General features: G+C 33.9%; 4 protein-coding genes across 8 annotated transcripts; 2 read left to right on the top strand and 2 right to left on the bottom strand.

Moving 5' to 3' along the window:
- Window positions 1-2,373: 2,373 nt before the first annotated feature.
- LOC103498575 (heat shock factor protein HSF30-like) lies at window positions 2,374-4,996 on the bottom strand. 2 transcript variants are annotated; one of them, XM_017045706.2, is made up of 3 exons: window positions 4,183-4,996; window positions 2,894-3,590; window positions 2,374-2,540 (listed from the first exon to the last, which is right to left on the bottom strand). In XM_017045706.2, exons 1-3 carry the CDS (start codon window positions 4,534-4,536, stop codon window positions 2,515-2,517), a joined length of 1,077 nt encoding a protein of 358 aa, XP_016901195.2. In that variant the 5' UTR covers window positions 4,537-4,996; the 3' UTR covers window positions 2,374-2,514. The 2 variants fall into 2 exon arrangements, with proteins under 2 accessions (XP_016901195.2, XP_008459445.2); XM_008461223.3 differs by having other exon boundaries at window positions 2,374-3,590; window positions 4,183-4,993.
- A 2,673-nt stretch (window positions 4,997-7,669) lies between these two features.
- Window positions 7,670-10,686, bottom strand: LOC103498568 (nucleosome assembly protein 1;3-like). 2 transcript variants are annotated; one of them, XM_008461209.3, is made up of 12 exons: window positions 10,428-10,673; window positions 10,284-10,327; window positions 10,007-10,102; window positions 9,807-9,899; window positions 9,647-9,731; window positions 9,512-9,573; window positions 9,241-9,425; window positions 8,941-9,118; window positions 8,817-8,860; window positions 8,430-8,637; window positions 8,276-8,293; window positions 7,670-8,173 (listed from the first exon to the last, which is right to left on the bottom strand). In XM_008461209.3, the coding sequence occupies exons 1-12, from the start codon at window positions 10,471-10,473 to the stop codon at window positions 8,105-8,107; spliced, it is 1,128 nt and encodes a 375-aa protein (XP_008459431.1). In that variant the 5' UTR covers window positions 10,474-10,673; the 3' UTR covers window positions 7,670-8,104. The 2 variants fall into 2 exon arrangements, with proteins under 2 accessions (XP_008459431.1, XP_050940872.1); XM_051084915.1 differs by lacking the exon at window positions 8,276-8,293 and having other exon boundaries at window positions 10,428-10,686.
- A 1,682-nt stretch (window positions 10,687-12,368) lies between these two features.
- On the top strand, window positions 12,369-15,966 carry LOC103498543 (DNA repair protein recA homolog 3, mitochondrial-like). The gene is made up of 8 exons (XM_008461177.3): window positions 12,369-12,680; window positions 12,881-12,938; window positions 13,139-13,362; window positions 13,571-13,658; window positions 14,358-14,530; window positions 14,696-14,842; window positions 14,965-15,096; window positions 15,194-15,966. The coding sequence occupies exons 1-8, from the start codon at window positions 12,624-12,626 to the stop codon at window positions 15,581-15,583; spliced, it is 1,269 nt and encodes a 422-aa protein (XP_008459399.2). The 5' UTR covers window positions 12,369-12,623; the 3' UTR covers window positions 15,584-15,966.
- An 836-nt stretch (window positions 15,967-16,802) lies between these two features.
- On the top strand, window positions 16,803-21,008 carry LOC103498552 (DNA repair protein recA homolog 3, mitochondrial-like). Of its 3 annotated transcripts, none has more exons than XM_017045433.2 (9): window positions 16,803-17,143; window positions 17,742-17,802; window positions 18,003-18,226; window positions 18,433-18,520; window positions 19,381-19,553; window positions 19,730-19,876; window positions 19,999-20,136; window positions 20,233-20,622; window positions 20,749-21,008. In XM_017045433.2, the coding sequence occupies exons 1-8, from the start codon at window positions 17,087-17,089 to the stop codon at window positions 20,620-20,622; spliced, it is 1,278 nt and encodes a 425-aa protein (XP_016900922.2). In that variant the 5' UTR covers window positions 16,803-17,086; the 3' UTR covers window positions 20,749-21,008. The 3 variants fall into 3 exon arrangements, with proteins under 3 accessions (XP_016900922.2, XP_008459419.2, XP_008459411.2); XM_008461197.3 differs by having other exon boundaries at window positions 16,804-17,143; window positions 20,812-21,008; XM_008461189.3 differs by having other exon boundaries at window positions 16,804-17,143; window positions 20,807-21,008.
- The last annotated feature ends 1,138 nt before the right edge of the window (window positions 21,009-22,146 follow it).

The raw sequence follows: 22,146 nt of genomic DNA, 5'->3' as shown, positions 1-22,146 counted from the left end.
TTCGGAGAAAATATAATCAATTTTTGACTATTCTATATATATATTCAAGAGAGAAAAAGAAAAAGGAAAAAAGAAAAAAGAAAAAAGTCGTTACTGTCCCTATTGATTATCTTCTGAACTTAGCGCTGTTCTTTGCTATCACTTTTCAACTCTCCCTTTCCTTGTTGATTATGCCAATTTATGTTATTTCATTTGAATTTGGAGCACACTCTACATTTATGTTAAAACTTTATTTTCAAATATGACACAATGGTTCTTCTTTTATTTACAAAATATTATAGATTAGCATTTGTATTTATTAGCAAAACAAATAAATTATGATAATATAAAACATTTGTAAATTTTATTATTTAAAATAACTTCTTCTTACATTATTCAATATTAAATAAAATAAATATTTTAAATAATTTAAGAAAAATGTGTCAAATTAAACCTAAGAAAAATTAGAGTTTAGAGTTTTTATTTGAAACAAAAATTAATAAAAATAAATAAATTATTTAATGAATCTTATAAATTTCAATAAATTCTTAAATTTTCAATTTATATTTCCTCAGTTCAATGATTAACCATTTACTCTCTAAAGCTTAATTAACTTATTATTTAATTTAATTTGAATTAGTGTTGTTGAAGTATCCTTAGGTTTATTCTCAAGATCAATCCACATTGAGATTTTGTAAGAAACTAAATTTTCTCAAAAAATTTTGTAATTTCAATATTTATCGAAAGAAATTCTTATTTATATCTCAACTCGGTTTTTGAAGTTTCAGTAAACACTAGAACAAAGATAAAACTATCAACGGGCGGTAACCAGTAAAAGTTGGTTGGTTTCGTGTTGTGAAAGGAATTAAACTAAGAACATGTTTTAAAGGCATTAACAAATATATAAATATTTAATTGATAGAATTAGGGCCATGAAAATAACGTGGGAGTATTATATTAGTTTTTTAAAATAAAAATAAAAAATAAAGAAGGTGAGAAATTGAAGAAAGGAAATGGAAGGTAAAGTGAAAATGCGTGTTTAAAAGTGAGTCACCTATGAATACTAATAAAATGCAGCGACCTCATCACTTACCACGTTACCGCGTAACTTTCACGCAAAATATAACCTTTTCTTCTTATGCTGCTGCTTCTTCTTCTTAAATTATAGAGTCTAAAGTTAAAAATATGTGTGAAGTTAAAAGATTTATATTTGGGTGCATATTTGTAAAGTCTAAATCAATTAGTTTTTATTAATATGTTATGGTTTGGTGGTAGGAAAGTACACACCATCAATTTAATTATTGAACAAATAAGTATTAATTAATTGAGCTTTTCTACTTTGCAATTTTTTTTTTTTTGGGTAAAAGTACTTCTATTAAAATTTAATATATAGTATTTTTTTTATATGTGTAGTTTAGTTGTTACAAAATCGAAAAATAAATAATATAAAGAAAGATAAAAAAGATCGACACATACATAAGTGATCTATTATGTGGGTTAGCTATGTCTACTATGATTGTTCAAATAACCTACAATTCATACTAATCAAACAAATTGTGAGAGTTTGGTTGGGTTAGTTAATATTATAATTTATAGATAAGTTTTCTTTTAAGTTTGTAATAGATGTGTTAATTTTGACATTTAATATTTGAGTTTTATAAAATTTTAGTTATTAAAATGTATCAAATTTAAGCCTTTGAAGTTAATAAATAATATATTTAAAAGATAAAATAAAATAAATAAATAAATAACGCAGTGTTGGATCGGGTATGAACATCTTAATTGGATTATTTGTTGGCAATCCGAAATTTTGGATTGGTCCAAAAAGACCTCCCCGACCTATTTACATCCCTAAGAAATAACAAATTTACTTGAAGATGATGATGTACTCGATACCTTCTAAAAATTGAGAATACATTATTATTACAAGGTCAAAAAGGACCTCAAGGAGTTAAAAAAGGAAATTGTTGTCTACCTTTGTCTTCAACGTTAGCTGTTTAGTCCCTAAAATCCAAAAATCATTTGAAAATGTCAATAAATTGTTTTTTTTTTCAAGACTAAGAAAAAGTTAATTTAATAGCTAACTTGTGATCAAATTTGTTGACTTGTTTTTTTAATGAGTTGAAAATTCATCATAGTTTCATAAAAAGAAATTGCTTGTTGTCCAGCTATTAAGAAATTAAACTCTTAACCTTGGCTCTTGTCTTAAAAAATAATTTGTAAGTTAAACAAGTAAATGTTTAAATCTTAATTTAACAAATTTAACTTGCATATTTATTTCAACATATATACTTGCATATTTTCCATTATTCTTCTGCTTTTATCATCCAATCCAGTATTGTTATGATTGCATGTATGTTGTAAGCCTAATCATCAACAGAAAATCAAAAGATATACAAACTAATTCCAAATTCTATAAATCTCAAATGCATACTAACAAACACTATTTAGTATTTACAACCACAAACTTCCCAGTAAAATTACAAGTATGCAAGTACTATTGATATTCCCTACCACTATAACCCAACAACACATTTACTGCAGAAATTCCATCTCCAAATCTGCAAAGGTGTCAAAGTAACATAACATCAATTTATATTTGTTAAATCATATAAAATACCCCTAAATGTACCAAAGAGTCAAAAATAGACATTTATAGGAAGTATTTCGGACAAACAACTAAGAATTAGAACGATATGACAGAGGTTCGTACTGTTTAAGAAATTCCTAGAAAGTTTTGAAACGATTCTATCTTTGTGAGGAAGTTTAGGAGTATTTGTCATTATTTAGAGGATTTATATACAATGGTAGTTATTTGGAATGATAGGTGCAGGGGATTTCGTACTTATTCAATAAGAAAGTACTCATGGAAGGGATCCAACAAAACCATAGAAAGCTTGTTTCTGTACATAACCTGAGGGGCAATCTTGAGGCTTCTTGATCAGATCATCCAGTTTCAGAAAAGAGTCATTACTACTCAATCCTTCATCAACAACCATATTTTCTGATATATCATCGTCTATCGATTCTCGAAACACTGTTCCGATCGGTCCAGGTCCAGGTTCGATAACTTCTGGAAACATTTCAGTGAGTTCAGAGTGCAAGGTCGAAAGCTCTTCTTGAACTTGATTTTGATGTGCTTGAACTGCAAGTAATTTCCTTTTCTTTCCAAACTCATGATCCCCATTACTAAGCTCCATCTTCTTTCTGAGCATTCTTTTCTGAATCAACTGTCGACAAAATGCAGGGTTTCTCGACATTTTGGCAAGGAAATAGAACATTTGTTGATGCTTGGATTCGGCACATCGAACACGCTCTTCGACGAGGGTGAGTTGATTGTGTGAGTCCTGCTGCTGCTCTCTCAATTTGGACATCTCCACTCTTAAAATGTTGTTATCAGTTTTAAGAGTTTGTAGTAGTTCTGTTTCCACTAATAGTGGCTTTGTCAAGTCTTCTAAAGTAGTATTATTGATGGACAAGCCTAAATGCTGCTTCTTGAAATTGTTATTGTACTTGTTTTTTCTCTTTATATTCTTCAGTAAATGTTTCTTCCCTCCTTGAAATCCTTCGTTTGCAAACTCCCATTTATCAGAATCAATCTTCCTAAAACCCTGCAATCCCCACACATCAGCAATACTCACCACTACACCAATATATATATATATATATATATTTATATTCTATACCCCTTAAAGACTAAAAATGTGTTTGGTCTAACGACCTACGTTTACCATTGAAGTTTCCATGTTTATCCATAAACTCTACTTTCCTTTCTTTTTCTAATGTTTCTTAACTTCCAACTAAACAACTATGCACTATTACCAAAGCAACGTCCAAAGAACAAAACATTTGTCTACATTCCAAATGCCTCGAATATATATCGATTATAAAAAAATTGAAATACATCTCAAGTTTCTATAAGATAGTTTTAAAATTAGAAACTAAAGAAAAGAAGAAAAGAAAAGAACACACACGTAATAGTTTTGAAATAATCCTAGGTTACTAACTTCCTTTGTTTGTCAGTAAGCATATACCAGAACTTGTGTAATTCACTTCTTCATTTACACAACCAAACACAGAAACAAGTTAATAAACTAATATTTTCTAAAGAAAATCAAATAAGAACAAATTTTTTAAAAGTAATTAAATAATAAAAAAGCAAACATATGTATATATGTACAAATTAGAATAAAAAATACTGACATAAGTATTGAGCTGGCGGATGAAACTGGAGAAATTGGAGTGCTTGAAGTATTTAGGAAGAAGAAATTTAGAGAGTTGGTGAGAATCCCAAACAATAAAACTCTTACGAGTTTCACTCCAAGATACAACCGGGTCGGTTTCCGGATCCTCCACCATCTCATAAGTCTTCTTCAAGAACGGCGGTGGCCCCAAATCATGCAATCCTTCCATTGGTTTCGCCCAAACCCCGGCCTTATTCATCGTCGCCGCCGTGCTTACTTCATCTATCTCCTCTTCTCCCTTTACCACCTGACTCATCTTTTCATCCACCGACTCGCCGCTTCCAGTTTCAGCACCGTCATCAGGTAGGATCATTTTTCATTCATTAATTTATCTAATTTTTCACTCACCTGTGTAATTTTAAAAAAAAAAAGAAACAAACAAACAGAGAAATTGTTTTTGATAAACGTAGATTGAATTTTTGGTACTGAAAATGGAAAGTAGGGTACACAAGATTTTCGGTTACTTAAGATGGAATTTTTTGGATTCATTTGTTGTCCATTCAAGTATTCAATGAATCCTTTTTTTCTTTTTCTTTTTTTCAAAATAAAAATTAAACTATCCACGTATCGTATTCTCAACCCCATTTAAAAAGGTAGTGATATCTTAATTTTTCTTGTGAAGTTACGTACTCGTCCAACAAATTTTAAATTAGAGCTCTTGATAAACCGACGAATTTTTTAGAATCCGAACTTACAATTTTGATGTCATATTAAACGTAAAGTCAGTCTCAATTATTTGGAAATCTATTAATTAGGCAGTAAAGCTTGAAGTTTAACTTTAATTGTATGATTAATATATATATATATTGTCGCTTTTGAATTTGGGAATAGCTGAGGGGCAGCGGGAAGTAATCACGTTGTTGGCTTTATAGGGGGTGGGGGGCTTCAATTCGATTCGGCTGATGCGGTGGTTGGGACCGATCAATATGCATGGTCGCCACGTGGGATTTGGGACACTAATTCAAGTAATACTCACGTTTGTCGTTTCCTTTAAAACATCGAATTTATACTCTTAGGACCACATCTTTACTTTAATTACTGTGTGCGCCAAATATTGGATCACCTCACTTTCTATTTTAATTTTTTTTAATTTCATTTAATTCTGTATTTTCTTTTCTCTTTTTAATAAAATCATACCTCCGGTCCTCCAACCCCTAGGTCTAGTTGGGTTTATTTTGAACATATAGTTCTCTTTTTTAGTTTACGAATTTTTCTTTGCCTTTTTTTTTTCTCAACGAACAAATTATTTGGCAAGCCCAACTAGGACATTCAAACATTCCTGTTTAGATAAGTTTTCAAGATCAGTTATGTTGTGGGTAAGAGAATCCATAGAGGATATATAGCTTAAGAGAGGTTAGAGAGAGCTCGGTGGACCTATAAGTAAGTTCAAAATGAGCATCCATGGAGGAGAGCTTATACAACTCCGTGAAACACATAGGGTGAGTTTAAGAGAAGCTTAAATGAGCCTACGAAAGAGTTTAAGAGAAGCTTAAATGAGCCTACGAAAGAGTTTAAGATGAGAATCTATGGGGAAGAGCTTAGATAGCTTCATGGGACACATGAAGTGGACTCAATAACAGTTGAGAGGAGTTTAGAAGAGAGTATAAGATCACTAATGAGAGAGATCTTGGTAGCTCAGTGGGACTCATGAGGTACGTTCAAAAGTAATTCAAACAAACCTTAAAAAGAGCTCAAGAGAAGCACTTATTGAAGAGATCATAGACGATTATATGGGACTCATGAGGTAAGCGCAAGAGAAGTAAAGTCATATGAGTTAGATAGCAAGACGAGCTCAGGAAAGCCTAAGAAAGACCCTCTTGAGAGGGGAAAGACCCATTATACGGAGCCAAATCCCTTAAGAGCAACATGATCCACTAGGGAGAATATCTCTTTCGTAAGAAGAGAAGAGCCACTAGGGAGAGTAATCTTTTAAGAGGAGTAGAACTGAGAACCTAACTTCCTAAGAGAACGAGAACCCACAAGGAAAAACATTTTTAATGCAATACCAAGGAAAGCTCAAAAGATCCACAGAGGAAGAGTACCTCAGAGCCATTAATCGTAAAACCATCTAGATTCTGAACAGACAATCGTTAGAAGTGCTCATGCAGATTTTGAACAGACAATTGTTAGGAGTACTTATGCGAGTCTATCATAACGACAATGTAACTATCCATTGGTTTTCAAATCAACGATTCTAAAAGTTTAAGAGGTGAAAGTTGGAGTGTGTGTAGCGTGTGGCTGGACCCTACACACACCATTTAGAAATCACTTTAAAACGTACTTTTAATCCTTCAAAGTAAAATTTAATGATATAAAAATTATATTTAAAAGTATAAAATTAAATTTGTGTGATTAAAAACATATTGATAAAAATTTTAAACATAATAAAAGTGATAAAATCACTCGAAATGACTTTTTAAAAATAAAATTGAATTGAAGAAGGCTCAAAATTTAAATTTTAGGAAAATCAGTTTCCGAGTGTTTAGTCGTAAGGATGGATATGACATGCACAACAAGATATGTACCCTATATAATTTGATGTACCTTTCACACTTACTTTTTCATTTATATATATCTTTTCATAGTTACTTTTAAAAAAGTGGTTGATTTGATGAACAGAAAATGTAATGAGTATTCACACTAAGAAAATACCTAAAATTTTCGCTAACCTTTTACGGGAGTACTTGAAATTTTGAAGGGGCAACTTTTGTCTTTTGCACACAAGTTCATGGGTATACAATTTAATGCATAACTAGGAATGTGACAATTAAACAAGAACTCTAAGCTATCCAAATTCTCTTTTACATGGTACAATCTTTACCAAAACAATGAGATTTAATTGGTTATGTCAGATATGTAACATTAAAAATGTCAAGAAGGATTTTAATTATGTAGACTACTTGAATAGAGTTGTGAAAAAAATTTGACACAAGTGTGTGTACTCTTCGGACTATTAATTTGCACGAAATATAAAACACCTCTATCAATTTATTTATCAAACCTGATATGGTGGGAAAAATAAAGTGATATACCAACGTTGAATAATCTTATACTCCTCTAACGTTTTAAAGGAACAGCGAAGACATTCAGAGTTTCTTTGCAGTATTACCAATATTGCCACGATCGCAATGAAGTTATCGAACTCACATTATTTTGAGTTCATTGAATTCAAATTTTGGAATCTAGGTTTCAATGTTATTATTTTGGTATTATATAATAAGCTTCAGAGTGTTATTTGTTTACTAATCATTCCTTGCTTTTATTAAAACAAAATAAAAAATTAAGACAACAATCTCCTATATCAATTAGTCACGTGCAAAAAAGATTTTAATATATAATTAAGATGGGGCACGGAGTAAACGCATTAAACTTGTTTAATAAAATATTTAAATTAATAAACCAAATTAAAAAGGATCCAAGTAATTAAATGCGAAAAAGCAAGAAGCTATACCAAAACTAAAAGAGATCTCAATATATAAATAAAAGCAACAAACATGTTGTAAACAGGTTCAATAAATGTAACAACTTCACATAGAAACTAATCCCCAACTTCTTCCCCAACAGACGACGCAGCAGAGCAAAAAACCCATCCCCTCTCTTCACAAGCAGCGACAAATCGAAGGAAAAAAAATAATAATAATACTAATAAAGGAAAGGGAATGGACTCTCCTAAATCCCCTTTTTTTAAGTACCAGAATGCATAGAAGAAAATTTTGAAGTAAAAATCATAGACAATAGAGAGATGAACCCATAGGAAACTGCAAACCCATTCCCCTAGCCCCTTCCCTCCCCTCACTCTTTCCAACCAAAAATTACTTGTACAGCGGACTATCAAAAGACGACGGACACAAGACAGTCTCACCGACCAATCGAATTCACTTCTACTGCTGTTTGCATTCTGGAGGCCTCTCCCCCTGCTGAGCATCCCCACCCGCTGCTCGTCCACCCTTCTGTAGATACCCAACAAAATTACAACAATAATATGTGAGATAGACAAAAGTTCAAACATGTTCATGGTCAGATATTTGTTCAACAATGGATTGAAAGTGTACCTTGTTCCCAGCTGAGGGCTGCTTCCACGGCAACACCAAGACCCAATCCAATGGAAAAAAGATTAAAAGACAGTTGATTCTAACTAATAATACCAAATGGAGAAGAATATATACAAAAACAGGCCAAATCAAACTAACAACAAATTGACTTTACCTTTTTCCTTGACTTCCCTTCATCTTCCTCCTCGTCTTCATCATCATCTTCATCCTCATCATCCTCGTCTTCATCATCATCCTCTTCGTCATCATTATCTTCATCATCTTCATCATCATTGTCCATGTCCTCAAATTCCTCATCTTGAATAGCCTCCCCTGTAAACCATGAGACGGCGTGGGGGATAATCTTGTCTCGAATGGTTGATCTAAGGGAAAGAATAAACAAATTAAAGACGTCAGAATCCACCCAAAGCTTGAAATCCATTCAACAATACTAGTCTCATATATGAAACAACCTTATCGCACAAACATAGACAAGTCAACCTATTGCATATTACTAATTAACACATCAATTCTCAACAGATTAAGAATGTCAATAACTCACCCAATATCATAATCTTGCTCCATTTGATTTTGTAGCTCCTCAGCCTGACACGAGAGAAAATATAAATAAGAGAACAGCAAAAGCAATGCATAATGATTTCTCGCTAAAGGGATAATAAACCTACAGTATCCTCATCAATATCTTCATCATCATCGGGTACTTGAGGTGGACTAAAAAAGTTGAAGAAACTTTCACAATTTTCAGTCTTAGTGATCGGCTTAGCATTCTTCGATCCCTTCTTAGGCTTCTTCTTCAGAAGTTTCTGAGTAAGGCACTTCCCTGGAAACCATTCAATCTCAGTTCTGCCAACAAGAGATTATAGTTTTCAGTTGAAGTGTAACAAAGAAGTTCCTAGTATGTCATCATAGCCAACATATTCAGTCTAAACAGAATCTCAACAACCAATGAAGTAGAATGTAATTACCCAATTGCTTTCTCAAGAATTGGTTCATCTTCATCGATCATATGATATGTCTTTGTTAAGACGGAATTTTTAAAGAAGGGATTAGTTTCAAAATAGAACTCCAGCTTGAAGCCTTTGGGATTATCTATTCTACACCACTTGATGTCTTTCAAGTATTTGAGTGCTCCTTCATCACGCTCGGTAATCTGGAATAAAGCAACCAAGAGATAAGATAGACGGTGACAGAATTTGCTATTCAGAAAATTCTTCAAAACTAGCAAAAAACACAAACCTCCTCAGCTAATACTTCATTGTTCTTCATTGCTGTAAGCCAAAAATCGGGGACACCTTTCTCTGCAAAGGCAAAAAACACTTAATACGTAATCACAAAGAAAATCATCAAGACCAGATGACCGCAATGAATTACCTGCTGCGTCCTTGTCCTCTTGTCCGGCAGCGGATTCTTTTGGAACTCCTTCTGCTTCGACAACGCCATTTACAATATTGAATCGCTGCGGACCAGGAAATCAATCAACAACTAAACAAGATTCTAACATCATGAAGGCTTACATAGGTTATATTCACACCTGAGAGTATAGTGGCTGATACAATTTCTGATATTTAGCCTCAAGCGCCAACCTTTCCTCAAAAAATTTTGCTTCTAATTCGTCGTGTTGGCTCTATCGAATGGAAAAAATTATTATAAATAAGTCAAACAATAGAAACAATTCATTAATTCCTCTACTTTAGCACCAAACAATTGCAAAAACAGGAAAATTATACTTGCCTGGATCTCTCTTAGCACCTCGACGCGCTTACGAACAACAGGAGACAAATTCTCAAGGACATCGGAATGCTGCCCAGCAAGACTCTGTATCTTATTCTGCCAAGAATCGAAAACTCAAGCAACGTCAATCACCGCCAAAGCCGAACTTCAGAATATCAACTAATGTTTTAGAGTATGGAAACATGCATTCAAATCCAATAACACCAAACACGGGTACTAACAAGGGGAAGAATATATTCCTGATTCTAGAGAAGAAAAAGATAATAAATTGAAGTACCTTAAGAGCGTTGACGAGGCCTGCTCGATCCTCCTCATTGAGAGCTTGAAAATTAAAAACAAAAAGGCTCGAAATCAGTTCGTGAAAAAAGAAACGAGGAATGAAAAATCGATAAAAAGAAGAATAGAGAAAGAATTAGAATACCGGAACCGAGATCTGAGACATTGAAGTTGTCCTTGTTGTTACTCATTGAGAATAGTGATGAGTAGAGAAGGAAGGGGAAGGGGAAGGGGAAGGGGAGGAAGAGAAGTTGGAAACCTAAAACCCTAGATTGAATACGAGCGAGGAAAAAGGAGTGAAAAGGGCCGCCTCAACGTGGCCGACCTTTAAAATACCGTCGCACACTTGTTCGAGACCTAACACCCTTTCCATTTATTTCCATTTATAAGCAACCTCCTAGCCGCGCCGAATTTTGGGCGAACAAAAATAATCTAATCTTTATTATTTTTAAAATTAAATTATCAGCTGGGCTTCTCCACATTTGGGCTCATGTTTGTGGCCCATGTTTTCTCTACCAACACAAACAAAAGTTTATCGAGTTGTTATTAATTTTTCTTACAAAACTTGCCATTCTATTAATTTATATCTTAAATTATCATTCCCCTCAAATAAATAAACCCTACACTTAACCAACCCTTATAATTGGCTCCGCTTATCTTTCTAGTTCGTATTTTTAGCTTCTATAACATTTTTATAGTTCCTCACCAAACAGTTTTCTCTTTGATATTTTAGGTCGTTTGGTCCAAGGGTTATCACTTGGATTGGGTTATGATAATTCTGTTTTAAGACTATGATCATAACCCCTATTCCCTCTCTCTCTCTCCTTTTCTTATACCTTTTTTAACTCTTCATAACCCTATATCTTCAACTCTCCCATAAAACTACGTTTTTCAACTCTTATCCCAGACATATTTTATCATAAAAGTACCTTTTTAAACTCTTTCCCCAAACATAACAATAGTTTTATCATAACACTAACATTTCACAACCCAACTCTTCCTCTAAACGGCCTCTTATAGTTTACAAATTATCGGCTTATCTTTCTAGCTTCTATAACATTTTTCTAGTTCCCCACCGAGCACTTTTCTTTTACAAAATCTTGATTTATCTTTCTAGCTCTCCATCGAACTCTTTTGTCTTTGATATTTTGTATCTTGTTGTTCTAGGTTCATGCTCTTTTTTCTAATTCCTTATTAAGTAACCTTTAATGATGTTTCTCTCACACGTTGACAAAATTTCATCTTTAATCTTTTTCTTTGCTCATATTCTACGAGATAATGGAAATAAAACATATGAAAAATGGTGCAATGTGGAAAAAAGTAGTGAAAATGTAATTTCACAACAAATGGACGAAGTTAGCACAATATACCAAAACCATTAATCTTTATAACTTGACAAAGCGTAATAAGTTTTATGAGAAAAAAATAGAGAATATACTGTATAATGTTTTCAATCTACCACGTTTGATCTTTATATGGTGGGATATATGACTTTTCGAAAAGTTTGTATTTTATTCCTATATAATATAAATGTAATCGTCGAAAACAATATAGAATTTTTCGTAAATACATAGTCTTATAGTAAACGATGGCTATATATATAATAATATTTGGTTTGTGCAGGCGTTGTGATGTTGACCTGGAGACTCTTCGAGATATCGAGTTTATTGCCTCGTCCTTCGATTTAGGACAATACTTATCTTCACCCAACTTGCTTTGCCATGTTCTTGCTTCATTTTGATGCCCATATGAATCTTTTCCTATAGCATGGTTAAAAATACCAAATTGAATATTTAGTTTGTTTTATTATATAATTGTTTTTTGAAAAATATCAACAAATTTTATTAATCATAATTTGTTTTGTAGTATTAATTTTTGTAAAAATCATAATAATATATTTAGTTCAATTTAGGGTTTAAAAACCCCCATTCAATTAAAAGTCTTTCATACTCCCATGGAGGGAAACCCTATTTTAATTCAAATGAGTTTTTATTTTTTTTAGAATATCACACTTTCAAATAATGACCGTGAAGCCCATCATAAGTCTGTGGCCCAGTCATCCTTCTAATTCAATGGAGGGAAAAACCCTAGGAGCGAGAAAAAAGGCAAATAAATAAAAGAAAAAAGCCCTAAAAAGGGCAGAGTTAAAACGCATATTCTTAAATGATCACACCCTGTCTTCTTCTTCGTCTTTCGATTTCTATTTCTATTTCCATTTCCGGTTCATAAGCTCTTCTCCTCACTCTCCTTCTTCAGTTGTTGTTTATTCAAGTTAGTTCTCCGTTTCTTTTCCTCCGGAGTTGCTCTTTCTGCTCTGCAGGGGAGTTTTTAAAGAGGTTTCATGGCGAGGCTTATTCGAAATGCATCTTTTCTTGGGCGCTCTCTTCTTCAGCGCGAGGTCGGTTTCATTCACTTACACCCTTAATCTTTTTTTTGTTTCACTGTATCACTCTTGGTGTATGCGTTTGTTGTGGCCACTCATTATTTTAAACTCTATTTACAGTTTAGAGTGAGACCTCCTTATTTATAGGACTAGAGATAAAATATTTCTTAGCTTTTACGTATTTTGGTTTGAGTTTCTGCTTGCTTTCTTTGCAGGGCTACAGGAGAAGCATATTGGTAACGTCTTCTCCAATATGTAATTTTTCAACCAAAGGTGCGAAATATTGGCTTTGATTACGTTAGTTCAAACATGGTTGTGACGAACTTGTTGTGAAGCAGAACGTTGGAAATTTTTAGACTATTTTGTTTGAAAAAACGTTTATTCATTCACTCACGTCCTCTTAGAAAAGGTTTAGATAATTTATTTTGTTCATTACAATGTGACTCAATATCAGTGTTCAATCAATCTTGAAGGTAAAAAGAAGTCTTCTAAGTCATCAGATGGGAGTGATTCTGCTGACGAGAAATTGTCCAAGAAAGAGCTGGCCTTACAACAAGCCTTGGATCAGATAACTAGCGCATTTGGAAAGGGGTCTATCATGTGGCTTGGCCGTTCTCAGTCATCTAAAAATGTCCCTGTGGTTTCCTCAGGTTCGGTTTCTTTGGATGTAGCTCTAGGAGTTGGTGGCTTCCCTAAGGTATTATACATTTCTTTATGATGTCTTAGTGAGGTTGAAGCATTTCTTAATCACATATATTTGGATGGCCGTTTAACTTGTTTCAGAACTCTTTATGTAGCTCCTTTCATCAAAACAAGTATTTGTAAATGGTAAATGAAAAAAAAAAATATTGAGACGTCATGCATGTGTTTCATGTTTGTGATGTAACTTCATTATATCTTTATAGGGCCGTGTAATCGAGATTTATGGTCCAGAGGCATCTGGAAAGACAACTCTTGCATTGCATGTAATCGCTGAATCCCAGAAGCAAGGAGGTACTGTTTAATTGATAAGTTAATGTGCTCATTCAGTCTACAAGCAAGTAAATTGAACGAGTCCATTTGCTCCTGCCGAAAATTATAATCTGATAACTGGCTTCCGCATGTAATTTGTTTAGGTCATTTTGTTGGTTATGTTGGAAAAAATACGCAAAATAAGAAAAATAACAACCACTAACAAACATAAAAATATTAATCAAGTGTAATAGGGTTTAGAAAGTCTGTTACTTTGGTCTAGGTGCAGCACAGAATTTTGTTAATAGAGAAGACGTGCTGTTTGCACTTAGTTATTTGACACTCCACTCCCTTTTATCAGTGCTGATGCACACAATTTTTTTTGAAAGGATGTATATCTTGGGAATGGAGTGCCTTATAACCCAGTGCACTTGGTATGCCTTTTTTAAGGACAACATTTTGCTATGTGCCTTGACCCAAATAGCTGACTTTATATTTCTTAGTTATTGTTATATATATGCCATTCTTGGCCTTTGTCTTGCACATTTTATTCTTAAACCTTTTCATATCACACACACTAGAACTGTATATTATATTGTCCTTTGGGGAAGAGAATAGTTTAAATTAACTTATGTTTTTTGTTCAACAATAAAGGATAGTTTTGGAGGTGTAATTTTAAAGTTTACTTTATCACACGCAAACATAATGCTGGAGTAATTTGCTTTGGTCTTTTTAATGCAGGTTGCTGTGTCTTTATTGATGCGGAGCATGCTCTTGATCCAGCCCTCGCTCAGACTATTGGAGTGGACACTGAGAACCTCCTCCTATCTCAACCTGACTGTGGTGAACAAGCTCTTAGTCTTGTGGACACCCTAATCCGAAGTGGTTCAGTTGATGTTGTTGTTGTTGACAGTGTGAGTATGATGCGAACTATTTTAAAGAGAACAGTTGGAATTTTTTTATTTTTATATGTTTAATTTTCCATTTTTATTTTCCGGTATAGGAAACATTGATACGTAGAAATTAGTTTAATCTTATTTTTTTTGTACATCGTAAAATCGTGGTTGCCTCTATGACAGGTAGCTGCTCTTGTGCCTAAAGCTGAACTCGATGGTGAGATGGGTGATGCCCACATGGCTATGCAGGCTAGACTCATGAGCCAAGCACTTCGCAAATTGTGCCATTCTTTATCCCAATCACAGACTATATTAATATTTATTAATCAGGTCTTATTTCATTTCTCAAATGTCTCAGTAACAAACTGTGATTTTCTACATGGTGGTGGCATCAATTATTTAGTTATCAGGGTTCAGTATTATTGCACTCATTGGTACGTATGTATCTCTAGGTAAGGTCAAAGATGTCCACTTATGGATATGGTGGTCCATCTGAAGTTACTTGTGGCGGCAATGCATTGAAGTTTTATGCCTCGGTGCGTCTTAATATTAGAAGAATAGGTGCTGTCATGAAGGGGGAACAGGTAAAAAACATTAAATTGGTAGTAAATCTGGATACTGTGTAAATGCATTTTTTTATGCGTACATTAATTTGTGCATTGCTGTATATTTCAATTGCAGACGATAGGAAACCAGGTTCAAGTAAAAGTGATGAAGAATAAGGTTGCTCCTCCGTTTCGGACCGCTAACTTTGAGCTCGAGTTTGGAAAAGGTATAAGTAAGGAGGCAGAGCTTATAGATTTGGGGTCGAAATATAAATTCGTAACCAAGGCAGGTTCATTCTTTAAGTATAATGGTCAAACATTCCACGGCAAAGAAGCCTTCAAAGCTTTTCTGTCGAAGGATGAAGATGCTAGGAAAGACCTAATTACGAAAATTCAGGAGAAACTACTCGATGTGGAAATGGATAAGCCACAGGACGAAGATGAAACAGCAGGAAGTCCCCAAGAAGATACTATCGAGCCTTCTGATTCTAATGATGAAGATGCAGTTACTGCTTTAGAAGCATAAGCGGCCTGTAGATGCCCTTCTAATTGTGAATTCAAGCATTTCCATCCTCATTATCCTAGATCTATTCCTCCTCTCTCTTTGCCAGGCACAAAGTTTTGGGTCTCCATACCACATTTTTGTATCTTTTAGTTTGTGCTTTTGTGGTTCCAATGGTGGATGATGATTACCCTTGTTATACTATCAGCCATTTTTCATGAAGAATAGAATGTTGACAATGGAGATTTTAGCAAGTCAGAATGCCGATTTTGCATAAGGCTTTTCGTCCAAAATGCCGAATTTGCATTGCAGCATGACTTAATTTGTAAGTGTGAGTAGCTGTATAACTGACAACTTGTATTATTCCCTAATTGCATCTTATTAAATTGTTGTGCATTTTTACATAATTTACCGACTAATTTTGAAGAAATTCTTGAACGTGAGAATGCCTTCTGCTATAAATTCTCTCCTCAGATAATATTGCCGACAACAGCTCTGAGGTTCTTACCACTCCTATTATTATTTTGAGTTCGGTCTTGGACTATGAGACGATGATATGTATTTTAACTAACCCTTCTATGCTCGAGACTTGAGTTGTCATTATTGGAACTTCTTCTGTATCAAGTTTTTTTTTTTTTAAAATCTTTTCAATTAACATGTCAATGTTTATGAATTTATGAACCATGTATTTCCATATCTTACAATCAGAATAATTAATTTCTACTTTATTGTCTCAACATTTTTTTTAAAGTTTGTAGTACACATAATTTATTTTATCCTCTTAACCCCCCATATGTCCTAGCTGAGAAGGAAAATTTCCTAGGTTTCTAATTTTATATTATTGTTCATAAGATTGCATTCCTTTGTCCACGCCTACATTAAATATAAAGATTAGAGGTTTGATAATAGAAGGTCAAAATAATTAAAGTTTGAATCTTCATGTTTGGTATCTAACCCACGTACTGTTTGTAAAGTTCAGAAGTGTTTTTTTTTTCCAACCATTCATAAAGATGGAATGGTATTGGAACTAAAACAAAGATTGGAAAAGAACTTAAAAGAAGCATTAATGAACTTTTGCTATTAATAAAAATGACTGAAAATTTAAGACAATAGGTTTTCAATAGAATAGGTTATTTATCTAAATTTTTATGTTCTTTAATAATAGGTCTAAATAATGAGCTTCAAAGCCCATAAGTCTGAGGCCCAATCATCGCAAGGGAGGGAAAACCCGCCGTTAGGAGGGAAAGAAACAAACAAAAAGAAAAAAAGAAAAAAGAAAAAAAGAAAAAGAACCCTAAAAATGGCAGAGTGTTCTTCGCATATTCTTAAATGGTCTCCCCGTCGTCTTCTTCGTCTTTCGATATCCATTTCATAATTGCTCGTGCCCATGGCTTCTAGCAGCTCTTCTCCTCATTCTTCTTCTTCTTCTTCTTCTTCTTCAGTTGCCATTTATTCAAGTCAGTTCTGCGTTTCTTTTGATCCGGTGTTGCTCGTTCTGTTCTCCAGGGGAGGTTTTAAAGAGCTTTAATGGCGAGGCTTATTCGAAATGCATCTTTCCTTGGGCGCTCTCTTTTCCAGCGCGAGGTCTCATTCACTTACACTGTTAATTTCTTTGTTTCACTGTAGAACTCTGTGTTTGGGGAAGGGAATGAGCACGGGGAAAAGGATTATAATAATCTTAGGATTATGATAGAATAATTCTAGTGTTATGGTAATATGTGTTTGAAAGAAAGAATATAAAAATTAGTGTTACGATAGATGGTATGAGTTTAGGAGGGATCATAAATGTTAGAATAGTATGCGCGAATGGAAAAGAGTATGGAAAAGAGTTATGGTTGTAGTAATTTAAAAAATAATAACAGAATTTAAATTGGTTTATTTGGATAGGGTCGTAAGAAAAGGAGAATATAGGGATATTTTGAGATTATGATAACTCTAATCTCCATTTATCATAACCTTGGGCCAAACACGGTTTGGTCCAATTTTTTAATTCTTTTTCCCTTAAAACTCCACCCCAAACATATTCTTAATGTATGCGTTTGTTGTGTCCACTCATTATTTTAACTCGTATACAATTTAGAATGAACCCTCTTTTATTTAAATGAGGAATAGAGATCAAATATTTTTAGCTAATTTTGCTTTTACGTCTTTTGGTTTGAATTTCTGCTTGCTTTCTTTGCAGGGCTACAGGATAGGCTTATTATTGGGAACGTCTACTCAAATATGTAATTTTTCTACCAAAGGTGCGAAATATTGGCATTTTTTAATTTAGTTCAAACATGGTTGTGATAAACTTGTTGTGAAGCAGAATGTTGGAAATTTTTGGATTGTTTTGTTTGAGAAAAGGTTTACTTATTCATTCACGTCCTCTTAGAGAAGGTGTAGATAATTTATTTTGTTCATTACAATGTGACTCAATATCAATGATCAATCAATCTTGAAGGTAAAGAGAAGCCTACTGAGTCATCAGATGGGAGTGATTCTTCTGAAAAGAAGTTGTCTAAGAAAGAGCTGGCCTTACAACAAGCCTTGGGTCGTATAACTACCACATTTGGAAAGGGGTCTATCATGTGGCTTGGCCGTTCTGCATCATCAGAAAATGTCCCTGTGGTTTCCACAGGTTCGTTTTCTTTGGATATGGCTCTAGGAGTAGGTGGCTTTCCTAAGGTATTTTACATTTCTTTATGATGCCTTAGTGAGGATGAAGCATTTCTTAATCACATGTATTTGGATGGCCGCTTCGCTTGTTTTAGAACTCTTTATGTAGCTCCTGTCCTCAAACCATGTTTTTGTACGTGGTAAATGAAAAGAAAATATTGAGACATCAGGAATGTGTTTCATGTTTGTGATTTAACTTCATTAGATTTTTATAGGGTCGTGTAATCGAGATTTATGGTCCAGAGGCTTCTGGAAAGACAACTCTTGCACTGCATGTAATCGCTGAATCCCAGAAGCAAGGAGGTACTGTTTAATTGATAAGTTAATGTGCTCATTCAGTCTATAAGCAAGTAAATTGAACGAGCCCATTTGCTCCCACAGAAAATTATAATCTGATTACTGGCTTCTGCATGTAATTCGTCTAGGTTATTTGGTTGGTTATGTTGGAAAAAATACGCAAAACAAATGGGCAGGAATACTGTAGAATAAGAAAAATAATGGCCACCAACTAACGTAAAACTATCAATCAGTGTAATAGGGTTTAGAAAGTCTGTTACTTTGGTCTAGGTGCATCACAGAATTTTGTTAATAGAGAAACGTGCTGTTTGCACTGAGTTATTTGACGCTCCACTCCCACAAATCACGATACCACTTCCTTCGAGGAAGCTTGTGTACATCTAAGTTCTCTTACCAATTTCTATCAACTTCTATGCTCAAGGAAATAGAAAATTGCTGAATTTCTTCTATCTACGTCCGTTTCTACAGAACATTCTCTTTCCGTTGAGCATACTGTCAAGTGGGATTTGCAAGATAGTTTAGTTGCACGGATGCACACGATTTCTTTTTTTGGGAGTGGAGTGCCTAATAGTAATAACTCAGTGCACTTGGTATGCCTTCTTTAAGGACAACATTTTGCTATGTGCCTTGACTCAAATAGCTGACTGTACATCTCTTCGTTATTGTTATGTATACACCATTCTTGGCCTTTGTTTTGCACATTTTATTCTTAGACCTTTTTCATATCACACACACTAGAACTGTATATTATATCGTCCTTTGAACAATTCAAATTAACTTATGTTTTCTGTTCAACAATAAAGGAGAGTTTTGGAGGCTGGATCAAAGTTTAACTGGAGTAATTTGCTTTGGTCTTTTTAATGCAGGTTGCTGTGTCTTTGTTGATGCGGATCATTCTTTTGCTCCAGCCCTTGCTCAGGCTATTGGAGTGAACACTGAGAACCTCCACCTATCTCAACCTGACTGTGGAGAACAAGCTCTTAGTTTTGTGGATACCCAAATCCGAAGTGGTTCTGTTGATGTTGTTGTTGTTAACAGTGTGAGTATGATGCCAACTGTATTGAAGAGAACCATTTGAAATTTGTTACTTTTATATGTTTAATTTTTCTTTTTTATTTTCGGGTATAGGAAACAGTAACAGTTCCATTGATATGTTGAAATTAGTTAAATCTTATTTTCTTGGAACATTGTAAAATATTGATTGCCTCTGACCAGGTAGCTGCTCTTGTGCCTAAAGGTGAACTCGATGGTGAGATGGGCGATTCGCCGATGGCTATGCAGGCTAGACTCATGAGCCAAGCACTTCGCAAATTGTGCCATTCTTTATTCCTATCACAGACTATATTAATATTTATTAGTCAGGTATTATTTCTTTTCTCAACTTTTTCAGCAACAAACTGTTACTTTCTACATGATGGTGGCGTCAATTATTTAGTTATCAGAGTTCAGTATTATTGCACTCACTGATACGTATTTATCTCTAGGTAAGGTCAAAGCCGTCCACTTTTGGAGGATTTGATGGTCCAACTGAAGTTGTTACATGTGGTGGCAATGCGGTAAAGTTTTATGCCTCGGTGCGTCTTCATGTTTGCAGAATAGGTTATGTCAAGAAGGGGGAAGAGGTATAAAACGTTAAATTGCCAGTAAATCTGTATACTGTTTATATGCATCTTTTAATGTGAATATTAATTTATGCATTGTTGTATGTTCAATTGTAGGTGATAGGAAGCCAGGTTCAAGTAAAAGTGGTAAAGAACAAGCTTGCTCCTCCATTTCGGATTGCTCAATTCGAGCTCGAGTCTGGAAAAGGTATATGTAAGGAGTCGGAGATTATAAATTTGGGGTTGAAATATAAATTCATGTCCCAGGCAGCTTCACTCTATCGCTTTAATGGTCGAAGCTTCTACGGGAAAGAAGCCTTGAAAACTTTTCTGTCAGAGAATGAAGATGCTAGGAAAGAACTAATTACAAAACTTCGGGAGAAACTACTCAATGCGGAAATGGGTAAGCCACGGAACGCAGACGAAACAGAAGGAAGTCTCCAAGAAGATATTATCACCCCACCTGATTCTACGGACGAAGATGCAGCTACTGTTGTAGAAGCATAAGTATGTTGATGCCCTTCTAATTGTGAATTCAAGCATTTCCATTCTTATTATCCTAGATCTATTTCTTCTCTCTCTTTGCCAGGCACAAAGTTTTGGGTCTCCTAACCACACTTTTATATCTTTTAGATTGTGCTTTTGTGGTTCCAATGATGGATGATGATTACCCTTGTATTTTTATATGAAGGATAGAATGTTGACATGGAGATTTCAGAAAGTCAGAATGCCAGTCTGAGGCAGCCCACCCGAAATGCCGATTTTTCGTTGCAGCGTCACTTTATTTGTAAGTCTGAGTTGCTGTATAACTGATCAACTTGTGTAATTCCATAATCACATCCTAATAAATTGTTGAGCATTTTTATAAAATTTACCGATTAATTTTGAAGAAATTCTGGAATGTGTGAATGCCTTTCTGCTTTAATTTCTCTCGTTAGATAATGACACACACAACAGCTCAGTTGGAGGTTCTTACCACAACTGATGTTGTTTTGAGTTCGGTCTTTGGACTATGAGACTATGATATTTGGCGTTATTGGAACTTCTTTTGAAGCCTTTTCAAGTATTTTTTCCCCAACTAATATATCAATGTTTATGAATCTATGAACCATCTATTTCCATATCATACAATTAGAATATTTAGTTTTTGCTGTATGGTCTAAGCATTTTTTTTTTAAAGTTTGTAATACACAATTTATTTTGTCCTCTTGACCCATATGTTCTTTTAGGATGCTGATAAGGAAAATTTCCTATGTTCCTAATTTTCTATTATGGTTCATAAGATTGTATTGTTGTCCACACCCTACATTAAATATAACCATTTAAGGTATGAAATAGAAAGTCAAGACAATCAAATGTTTGTTTCTCTTGGATGTGTGTTAGTCAATATTTAAAATTATATATATTAAAATTAGACTCGGTACTATTTTTATAGATCTCCTTGAATCTTCATAATTGGACCCACTTTCTGTCCACAAAGTTAAAAGGTGTTTCTAGAAATCAATCATCGATTCAAATACAAAAAGCTTGTGGAAAAATTTAATGAAATCCCTTTTTTGTTGTTTCTAAAGGAGTTGGATGGGACCCAACCATTCATAAAGATGAATTGTATTCGAATTAAAAAAAGATTGGAAAAGAATTTAGAGACATTGTTTTGGGACTAAACCTCTCACAATTTCACAACCACTTCTGAATTTTCAGATTGAACTGAAGATCAATAAGTTGATAGTTGTTCCCAAACATGTGAAGTCTCTGTGCAATTACTACCATTCTATTTCTTTCAAGTGGATAATTACCAAATTATCAAAATCAAACTTTTTCAACTTTAATTTATGAAGCTTTTTGTGCCATCCTTTATGAAGCTTTTTGGATGAAGTTAAACGTAAAACCACGAAGATTAACATTAAAAAGTTTGTCTGATTTAAGTGATCATTACCATAATCATGAATCTTTTTTATTATTATTTTAAATAAATTAATACTATATACTTAGGAAAAAGAAAACAGAATATATGGACCCCATTTATATTAT

This window comes from Cucumis melo, chromosome 5 (assembly GCF_025177605.1).
Source record: "Cucumis melo cultivar AY chromosome 5, USDA_Cmelo_AY_1.0, whole genome shotgun sequence".
Lineage (NCBI taxonomy): Eukaryota > Viridiplantae > Streptophyta > Magnoliopsida > Cucurbitales > Cucurbitaceae > Cucumis > Cucumis melo.
Note: the sequence above shows the minus strand (reverse complement) of the source record. Positions and strands in the feature narration are given on the sequence as shown.